Source organism: Halichoeres trimaculatus, unplaced genomic scaffold (genome assembly GCF_033239565.1).
Source record: "Halichoeres trimaculatus isolate MK-OKI-2021-1 unplaced genomic scaffold, fHalTri1.1 fHalTri1_scaffold_6, whole genome shotgun sequence".
Classification (NCBI taxonomy): domain Eukaryota; kingdom Metazoa; phylum Chordata; class Actinopteri; order Labriformes; family Labridae; genus Halichoeres; species Halichoeres trimaculatus.
The window spans coordinates 18,152,485-18,163,785 of record NW_027437184.1 but is presented as its reverse complement, the minus strand read 5'-3'; the positions used below and the strand labels follow the sequence as shown (position 1 = coordinate 18,163,785).

The following is an 11,301-nucleotide window of genomic DNA, read 5'->3' as shown; positions in this document are numbered from 1 at the left end:
CAGATTCATGTGATAGTGCTGAGGGGCGGGGTTGCAGGGTTTAAAGCTGCCGCAGTTGCAGGGGGAAAAGATCCCAGACAGACAGAAACCACCAGCACAGGACTTGCAGAAAGAGTTTGATGTGTAATTTAAACTACAACATCACTATAACTCAACACCTGGAATTAAAAATGATTGATTTAAAAGTCAATCAAAAGTCATTTCTTATATTCGATGTCAATGTTCAGCACTTTCTTGTTTGTGTCCGGTAATTGATGACAGACTTAGGTGGATATGAGTCCTTTTTCTCACTCAGGGCCTGGTGGTCTGGCTTTTGCTGGGACTGGAGGTGGGGCTGGTGGGGAGGGGAGATTGGGAAGTTGCACTGAGAAAACATCCGCCCCTGATGAGGCCACAGCCGGAGCCTGTTTGTCCATGCAGGGAACCAGCCGCAGTGTGCTGCCCTCTGATGGAAAGCATGCGCTCAGAGCTGCGAGGCTCAGCTGGCAAACAGATTGAATTCAACAAAAATGTGTGGCTGGACTTCTAATAATAACTACTGTGCATTCAGCACGTCATTCAGTTATTCTGTCACCACAATCCACAAGAGGTAATAGGGACTGAGACTGTGGATGTAACTCAGTGAATAAGATAGCTTTTTATTCATTCATCAATTTTTGTGAACAATGTATTTTTACACAAAAAAGAATCAACTGATGAGTTTATCTGAGAAACCAGAGGCAGACTCTACCACCTGAGGGACAAGGGCAAAAAGAAGTATAAAATTACACAAGTACGCAACAGCTAGGCTTATATTTTTGTTATAAGAGGCCCTAGAAGACTTGAAGCATGTTTCATCAACTTTATAAAGACCATCTCAAGAATTTAGGTCAAAAAGTAGTCTCAAACTTTATCTCAACTTTTCAGACAGTGTTTCCAAAAATACAGAGTCAGTTGGGTCAGAAAAAACAACTCCTACATTTCACACTGCGCACTTGGATTTTGTACCGAAAGACCCATAAAAAACACATTGTCTTAGCCTCAAATATTTAACTTACTGTAAATTTGATAAAACTTCAATTCAGTGTTGCGATTAAGTAATACTTTAACCAGAGTATGATAACTCATTACGTGCTCTGGAGTCATAACATTCAATCTTTTAAATCATTTTTGCAATCTTTACTCCAGTTACTTATTTCAACATCATATACCCACCATATGTGCTTGATGTTAAAAGAGGAATTTAAGCATAAATAAATAAATAAATAAATAAATAAATAAATAAATAAATGGTGAGTTAAAAGACAGGCCCCTAAGTTAGTAACAATAAAAAAAAAAACCCTCCTCATTACTTCAGCCTGAAACTGTTGAAGCTCATATGGGAACTTGAAACAACTTAAATCTGTGTTGCAGCATCAATGAAATCTGACTGTGATTCTGACTCTCGTGGTTCGAGCTGCATGTATAACTCTGTGGCTGCTCTGTGTTTACACTGTGTGATTGTACATTTCCTTCAGTCTCCTCTGCTGCCTTGAACGTTTTCAATGTATACATTTACCATAGTGTGACTGATTAAGTCCCTAAACTACATCCTGTCTGTATCCTTGGAGGAGTTGCATAAGTTTGGGGTGAAGAAAAGGACAGCAGACAGTTTTTGGCCACTCTGAGGAAATTGTCTGAGACTTTCTACACAGTCTGATACAAACACTGTCATCTGAAAGTTTAATAAAGTTTATATTCTAATTCATTAATACTTTTTATGAAATGCAGTCATTGCTTCTCCAAAAAAAGAAGTTGAGGGCATCAAAATTCCCTCACTGAACTACTGTTTGTTTCATTAGGACATGGAGCAAATGTCTACTACACTCAACCCAACCTTTGGTCCATTAAAAACAATGCCCTTTTCTGTTTGAATACATAAAGAGGGATATTAGCCTAATCATTAAGAGTCAAGTGTATTATCAGGTATAGTAAGAAGAACTGTGGCAAAAAGCTTTAGGTCAACGTGTCGGGACTGTAATGCACGTCAAACTGGAGTGCAACAGATGATACTGCACACCTGTACCATGGTTTATTTTTTCTCCATTTAATTTTCATCCATTGTTTTTTAACCACAAAAATATCTCCATATTTATTTTAATCAGTGGCCTTACACTGCCATGTCAGAGCCACTCTTAACACATGACAAACCACGTGCCTGACTCAGAGATATAAATCTACCTTCTTACCATGGGGTTTTATTGGATCACTGAAAGACCAAGCTAACTCCAGATGAGATATGAACTGAAGTTAAAACACCAAAGTGACAAGTGTTTGAAAATGATGATGAGCTTTGCTCTGATTTTATATCTTTACTTATTTGACTTTTATTCAGTTATTGGTAACTCTTGACTCAAAAAATGTGGTAATATAGGCATGAAAAAAAAATTAACATGCAGACACAGCATATTGTAAGTGGCCGTAATATAAATTTGAGCTGGAGGTCCAGGGAACATTTGATTTCTTGAAGAAGTCCCTGAATATATATACATACATATATATCCTATCTATCTATCTATCTATCTATCTATCTATCTATCTATCTATCTATCTATCTATCTATCTATCTATCTATCTATCTATCTATCTATCTATCTATCTATCTATCTATCTATCTATCCGTCTATGGGTAGATAGATAGATAGATAGATAGATAGATAGATAGATAGATAGATAGATAGATAGATAGATAGATAGATAGATAGATAGATAGATAGATAGATAGATACATACATACATACATACATACATACATAGATACATACATAGATACATAGATAGATGAGCTCATGAGAGGAGCACATGTAGAGAAGAGAAAATGAAACTTAAGTATCAATCTCATTACCCAACTATCACTGAAGGGCAAAGAGCCACATGTGACTCCCGAGCCGCAGGTTGGCCACCCCTGTTATAGCTAGCCTGATATCGTTTCCTCACTGGTACAGGTCACGTGATGTAATGGCCATCAGCCAGTCAAAAATATCTAAATATTGTCTGCTTTTATCCTCAGGCATTGGGCAACCCCCAAAAATTGTCTCATGCCTCCCACCAGAGGTTGGGACCCTGAGGTTGCACTTCACTGTGCTGACCTCTTTGAACACTCCTGTTTCACTGCTCTTTCTCCTTTTTTCTCCAGGTAAGCGTAATCCTCTTTTAATGAAAAGCAAGTTTCTGGACATCACACAAATCCATGTCCCCTTTCTCATTTCCAAAGGCTAAAACCAAAGTGCAAAACAACTGTTTTTTCCATTTCAAACCACAGTAATGATTAATTAAATCATCTTAAAGGGGGGAGTGAGAGTATTTTGATAAACCCATATGAAGTTAGGATTTCTGTGTGCCTCCAAAACTTTTCTTCTACAACCAATTTCCTTCCTGTCTAAAGACATTTGATATGAAAATGTAACTCTAAAGTTATCATATATAGCCTTTTCCAGATATCTTTTTTATCTTTTGAACTGTTTTGTTTTTATCCTTTGCAATAAAATAAAATAAACAGTTAGCAAACAGTCTCAAGTGTCCTTAACATGAGTATTCTCTGTAACATGGGACAGATGTGGGGGCCCCAAGGCAGCGTCACCAGGCTGTCCACATTCCTCTGACTGACCAACCATGGCTGTAAACTCACACAGGTTCAGAACAACAGCAAATCTTATCCTGGTTTTTACCACAAACTTGTTTTTTCTCAGGGGAGCAACAGATCAGCAGGCTCCAGCTGGACCCTCAACTGAAATGTGCTGCCGCTGCCCTTTATCCTTTTTACTTCCCTCACTGCTTGACTGCCCAGTTAACTGAAGTAATTGGTCTGACCCTGTGGGAGGCTGGTTTTAGATGTATGAGTCAGTGATCGGTAGGGAAGAGAAGAAAGGTTTAACACCAGGGGGAGAACATGCTGCTTTAAGCTGCAGCTCCCACGCAAAGACAAGACCAAGAGCGAAAGTGTTCCTTCATGAAACACAACCTGCCCACTTCCCTTTCCACATCTGTTTCTCATGCTGACGGCAGAATAAAACCTCCAACAACAAAAACAATGGCTGGTAATAGAAACAATAAGGGGGGAGGTAATCACTCCTGACCACAACTTTTGAATCAGCACATTCAGCACTTTGCCAGAAATAAACCAAACTTTTATCACCCTAACCATTTACAAATCTGACCTGTTGTCACAGGAATTTTACAAGAAAAAGTGGGAGTGACTGTTGGAGGAGGAGAAAGGGAGGCACCGAGGTGGAAATTTGACATCTGAGAGGCAGCAGCAGATGCAGACTCGAGCTTGGTAGATGAGAAGGATGGACGTGTGAAGGAAAAGAGCAGACTCTGTGGAAAATTGAAGAGTGGCTGCTGGTGACGGAGTGGAGTTCAGGAAATAATCACAGTCAGACGTCACTGACATGATGTGGAAAACAACTGTCCTCCTCCTGCTTCTGCCTCATCTGCTCTCCTCCACAGTACGTATGATATAATGCATTCATAAATGTTTTATAATCAAGTTTAAAAATAAGATTTATTTAAGGGAATAATTTGGAAGTTCCCTTCAAATTTGAGGAAGAAAAAAATCTGAAATGCTCTCCTCATTTTGGCAAAAGCCCATGCTTTATATGAAAAAAAAAAGCTGATGTAATCAAAGATGGTAGTTGTAATGTAATAATACTTCACGTAAAAAAAAAAAAAAAACTTGAACTCAATGATTGAGCAAACAATTACACTTTGTCAACAAAATTTTCACAGTACAGTATTAATTCTGTAAATAAGCTTTATTTTTTATTGTTGTTAAACAACTTTTAAGAGATAAATATTACTGAATGATTTCTTCTCACTTCTATCCCTGACAATAACCAAAAGAAGGAAAAGATGCTGTGTATTTTTAACTCTGATTTGAACTCTGATCCCGATGCACCCCTCAGCGGGGCGTCTGTTGAGGTCCGCTTCCCCAGAAATCTCAATGGTTGATTTTGTGTAAGAGTATGAAAACATGTCCCTCACTAAGATAATCAGACAGAAATCAGTGGTTTGATAAAAAGTGAGCCTGACTCTCCTAGAATATTATGTGAAACTTACACTGCAATGTACCAACACTTACCTGTGCGCTTACCTTCATTTATCACCTGAAAACATGACAAAACAGCGCCTCTGCTACCAATCTGCATTAAAGTAGCTTTTTCTCTATCAGTCTTAAACTTATTTTACAAGTTATTTAGTTTTACAGTCTTTTTATAGTCCTACCCATCTGAAGAGGAGTTTTTGACCAATGTCAAACCAGGCAGTAGGGGGAGCTCTCAGTGTTTTGTTTTCATTTTGGGGAGCTGCCATGTCACCTTGCTTTTTTTTTTTTTTTTTAATATAATCTATGCTGTCACTGAATTTCTCTGTTTATTGCTAGGACACTGGAAACACCAAGCATTTAAACCAATCAGACGTCAATGCAGGGTTCTCTGATGCTCCGGTCAAAAACCAGAAACCTCCAGGAGGGGCCAGAGGTTGGGACTCGTGCTCCATCCCATGTGACATCACTGTTAAGCTGCTGCGAGATGAGAAACATTCAATCTGTGGTAAATAAATAAATGAATAAATAAATAAATAAAGCCATCTTGAAGTTTAAATGTGTATACAGTATGTGTGCTGTGTTGCTTTATATGAGAGAACCATGTTACTGTAATATAATTGAGCACTGTGGGGACATTCAGGCAGTTCTCCAAAACAAACTGTTAGGTTGCTTTTTACAATAACAAACTGGTATCAAATTGAAGGATCTGTTTACTGAGCTATGATGGTTACAGTAAGGCGTATCGTGGTGACTTCTCAAGAATTTAAAAACACATCGTTGTGTGTGTGGTGACTCAGGTCAGTTGCAGCAGTCTCTGTTAGCGTTTGGACGCAGCACGAGGAAGCTGATGAGGGATGTGCTGGAGGAGCAGCAGAGAGCCCTGGACATCCTCAGCAGCCAGGTACAGTGAAGTCTTCTTCTTCTTCATCTCTCTCAGTAAAACAATTCTTAAGTATCTGATTGGCTGGCTGCATGTACAGTAGTGTCACCTTTTCAGGTAACAGAGCTGATGACCAAAGTGCAGGCGCTCAGCTTTGAGGTTCAAAGAAGCAACACAGAGATGTACTCCATGAAACCTGTGCAATCCCACGGTAATTTACACACCAACACTCAGGATTTCTTTTTTTTCTCTAATATTTTCTTCTTGATTGGAGTCTAGATAAATAGTTACTTAAAACATAAACTCGTTTTTTTTCTTCTGGTTTTTTTTTTCTACCAGATTGCTTCAGGATTTACGTGTTTACCTTAATAACATTGCCTTGTTAAACTCTCAGCCAAGTTTCAAACACCACAATGTCACGCATGCTTTCATCTACAAAGTTTCAGTGCCAGACTATGATAGAAAATAATATGTGTGGAGGAAATGATTTATTTTGATCCCCTCCATTCAACAGAAAACATAGTGCAGTTTAATCATTAGGCCACACTATAACACTAAAATACTGTTTTGCATGGTGGAAAAATTACTGGACACCAGATAAGCAGCCACTCCTTTGTCAACAGAAGCTGCTTTTGTGAGCTTTACGTTTCTTCCTGATGAAGAACTGAATATGTTTCCCCTTACTAGGAAGAGATTGCAGTGATATCAAGGAGAGTCTGATGTCAGTTGTCCCAAAGATCCCCAGTGGTATCTACATTGTCCATCCAGAGAACACAGACTCCTCGTTTGAGGTACGCAAATAATTTAATCACTTCATGTTAGTGATTTAATCACCAATCATCAGTTTAAACCTGATGTGTGCTGCAGGTCTTCTGTGAGATGGATTACATGGGAGGTGGCTGGACGGTGATGCAGCGCAGGACTGATGGATTGACTGACTTTAAACGACCCTGGGATGATTATGCTGATGGATTTGGAAACCTTGCAGGTCATATAAAGTTACTTTACACCACTCAACTTAACACCTAAAAAGATGGGGTTTTTTTTTCTTTTCTTTTACTAAATAAATCTTTTAAGCTTTTGCCTTCATTTGATTGGGCATTTGGGAGAGAGTCTTTGTAATGAAGAGGCTGAGAATCAGATAAAAGGCTAGAGAATTTGTCTTTTTTTTTTTTTTTTATTTAATCTTTGTTTGTAGCATCAAATCACACAAACGTTTAACAAAAAGATCAGCTCCTGACAGTGCTCTTCTATGTTAATTTCAAATTAATGACCCAACAACTAGTCAAAATCAGAAGTATTTTCTCATCTTAATCCACCATGAGTACACCACTTTGTAGCTGCCAGCATTTGTACAATTTGTTAATTAAGGTTTGTAGATTCGTGTAATTCCCACATTGAGCACTGGGTGGAGCCTTTGCTCTAATTGGTTGCTATCAGGGGTGTGAAAAGAAGCCAAAAGTTTGACCATGGCATAAAAGATTTGGTTTTTGTAAGAGATGAATGCATGAGGCCAGTGGTATTCCTGTCAGATAGATACACAGTCAAATTCCATGAAACATTTATTTAGTTAGTTATTTAAAGTGCTACCATTGTATTCTTAGTCAGAAAGTGTCAAATTATAGTACTCTATAACTATTTTCTGTTAACAACATGTCACTTTGTGTCTAATGAAGAAGTAAAACACTGCATCAAATATTTATTAGATTTTTAAATTCTCAATTTCTGCTTAGAGTTCAAGTATTAATCAGTTTCACACACCAAATTATTAAACCCCTTTGAAAACCTCTCATGGAATCTATTTAATTTATAAACATTAAGCTTTCTGAGTAGCTCCCTTTGGAGAATTAAAAAAAAAAAGGTATTAATTTCCTTAACCATTAATCATAGTGACAGTACTCTCTTCTTCCATGATGGTCTAGGAGAACACTGGCTGGGTCTGAAGAAGGTGTATCAGTTAGTAAACCAGAAGGATACCCGGTTCCAGCTTCACATTGCTCTGGTCTCCAGTGATGACGTCACCTCTTATGCAGCATATGATGATTTCCGGCTGGACTCTGAAGCCCAGTTCTTCAGTATACACCTGGGCAGATATGCAGGAAGTGCAGGTAAGACACAGAATATTTCCCTTTTCTCTGAACACAGTGTTATACTCAGACTATAGACCAATGCTCTGTACATGTGTGGTTGTTTCTGTTCAGGTGATGCCTTCAGAGGCTACGAGCAGGAGCAGAACCAAGACACAGCTCCATTCAGCGCTTCAGATGTGGACAACGACGGCTGCAATCCTTTCTGCTCCCTAGAGAACCGCACAGTGGAGAGCTGCAGTGCTCTGCAAAACCACACAGGATGGTGGTTCAACCAATGTGGCCTTGCAAACCTCAACGGCTCTCCTGAAGATGCAGAACTGAACCAGGGGCAGAGGACGCACATCCTGTGGGACACGTGGAGACAGAACGGGATCCCTCACAAAATCAAATCTGTCACCATGAAGATCAGGAGGATTGCAACAAACAACTGACAGAAGTGAAGAGGTGAAGGATGAGAATACTGAGAGCAAAGAAAAAGGCATTATTGGAATAAGTTCCACTGGATCTTTGTACGACTCAGAGTTTTACTCAGACTGTATAAAGAGTTAAAAGGACTCCAAGTTTTTCCAAATGAGGACAAAAATACCTGTAATAATAATACTGTTTAGTAGAAAAACACACCAACAGCAAAACAACAACAACAAAAATGGTAGTGATCACCAAGTGGAATACAGATCTACATACTGTGTTCTGAAATTAAAAGCATGTCTATGAAATATCTTGCAGAAGTCCTTTTTTCTTTATTATTATTTTTATCATGCTAACTTTGGGCTGCACAGTGGTGCAGTGGTCAGCGCTTCTGCCTCACAGCTAAAAAAAAGTTTCCTGGTTAAGTTCCTCAACTGGACAGGAGTCTCTTTAAGTGGAGTTAGTCCAAAAACTTGCTCTCCAGGCTGACTGGTCCCTCTAAATTGCCACATTGGTGTGAGTGTGTATCTTGTTTGCTCTGTGATTATCTGCCAACCTGAATCGGGTTTAGATCTTTATCTCACATCCTTTGAAAGTGTTAAGGAGATTATAATTCACAAGTCTACAAATCTCAACGTGTCACTCCTGTAAGAGGTTGGAACACCATATTTCCCAGTATGTCTCTTGTTGTCAATGCCTCCCTCTGATACCATGAACATGATCTGACAGAACCTTGCACAGCTGTCAGACGAATGGGACAGGTGCTTCCTTCATTCCTTTTCTCTTGAAAATGAACTACCAAACCAGTCCAGAAGATGGTGCCGTGAGTCTCTTTCAATCTGTTTGTGTACAATGTATGACCAGTAAAGGTTAGGGACCCACAATGCACTCTGGCTAGTGTTTTTATGAATGTTGAAAACCAAAGTACCTTATATTTTCGACCCAGAGTCCAAAGCTGCCCAAGACCTTATCAGCAATACATCAATCAGAAAAGGCTGAGGCATACAGGGTTTAATTAGCTTATCAAATCCATCTTAACTTTTCTGTATCTGCCACAAATACCTGTATCTGCCACTGAAAGTACTGAGCCATCATTAAGTATGAAAAAAAAACATTTGGCTTTTATTTTTTATTTCTTTATTTGTTTTTGACTGTGGCAGTAGACTTTTTTGAATGGAAATCCATAATTTCCACTGATAAGAAGATATAAAAATATATATAGATACAGAAAACATACAAAAGAAAAATCAATTAACTGATGACTGAAGAGAGTGAGGGCCTGACATTTTTGCACAATACACTTCATTAAAGAGGGGATTGAAGTTTATCATGATTTACAACATAAAAATTAATAAATAAATTCTGATTTTTTTCACAAGAGTGTGAATGCAATGGTGTGAAGATCTATTCTTGTTTTGCGGACATCCAGCACCATTACTTTATATCCATGTTGAAAATATGGGTAAACACAATACCCCCACCTTTATAAGGTTAGAAAAGAAACCAAACAGCACCAGAGTTAAAGGATTATCATTAAAAAAAGTTTTCAAGCAGCTGAAGTTGGTTCAGTCATTCAGTTATTTAAAAAAAAATGAAGGTCTGTGGTCAGCCATGTCCAGGACTAGGATAGGAATTATCAACTGTTTCCCTTTCCTGTATCTGTTTAGTGCAGCTTATTTCTTCACAGTAGCATAGACAGATTAGTGAGTGTAACAATGTTTGCATATTTGTGAATGTATGTGTGCAGTGTGTGTATTATTGACACTCATTAGGCTGATAATGCCCATGAACCCCTCTGCTCTTTGTGTGGTCTGGAATGTGTAAATTGACAGGGTTAATGACTCCATGTCCACTGACTCACAGACTCGCAGACACACAAATAGAAAAGGACTGTCCAGGTGCTTAAGTGTGTATGTTTGTGCTGACAGTGTTTACATCCTGGTCTTGGCTCTGTTCTTTCCTGAAGAGGAAGTCTCAACAGAAAATCTACACTTGTGACATTTGTCAGAGTTTAGCCTCGTCACTGCCATCCTCCTCGTTAAATGTAACGCTGTTACGTCATGTACTGTCTAAAGTGGCTAATCTTCTGCCATCAGGTCCTTAAAAGGCAATTCTTACTGCAACAAACTTACATCAAAAGACCCTGCTTTATCAGATCCTCAATGTTGACATGCTGGATTCATGTAATAGGATATTCCAAAAAAAAAAAAGAAAGAAAAAAAAGAAAACAGAGAGGAAGATGTAACTCCATCAGTTAACAATCTTCCCATGAACAATGAAGATAAACGCTTAAGAGGAAACGAGGAAGTAATGCATACTTGATGGTGTTGGGGCCGGGTAAGACAGCTACACAAGGCACCACAACTCAACTTTGACCTGTTGTCGAGGAAAAACACGTATTAATGCTTACAGACATACAGGATTATAAGGACAGTTTATGTATTTTTATATCCACAAAGTGTCAGTGTGTGTGCGTGTCCCAGGCGGGAAGTCGTTTTCCCACACTTGAAGGGTTTAGTAAAAGAGAGGGAGCACACAGGAAGCAAAGTCTACTGGGAATATAAACCCCGAGGAATCTCATCTGTTGTTCATCAGACATCTGTAACTCCTGCATGCATGTGCTCACACACGCACAAGCACGCACGCACACTGACAAACTCTACATATTCCCTAAACAACGTAGTTTAAAATAGCATTTTACAGCCTGTTTATGAAAAACTGCTGGCAAAGCAGAATAATTTAAGAGTATCTTCTTTCTTGTCTACTTTCAAATTGGCCTGTATTTCTTGAGCTTGATTTAAACCAAACACTCCACAGACTCAGATGTAAAACTTTGGCTAAAATGTTCACACATCCCCTCT

The 11,301-nt window shown here is 38.7% G+C and overlaps 1 protein-coding gene across 1 annotated transcript; it reads left to right on the top strand.

The window, feature by feature from the left end:
• The first annotated feature begins 4,094 nt into the window (after positions 1–4,094).
• Positions 4,095–8,733, top strand: angptl5 (angiopoietin-like 5). Its single transcript, XM_074672809.1, has 8 exons — positions 4,095–4,466; positions 5,399–5,567; positions 5,860–5,963; positions 6,060–6,153; positions 6,630–6,733; positions 6,810–6,930; positions 7,865–8,050; positions 8,144–8,733. The coding sequence occupies exons 1-8, from the start codon at positions 4,410–4,412 to the stop codon at positions 8,461–8,463; spliced, it is 1,155 nt and encodes a 384-aa protein (XP_074528910.1). The 5' UTR covers positions 4,095–4,409; the 3' UTR covers positions 8,464–8,733.
• Positions 8,734–11,301: the final 2,568 nt, after the last annotated feature.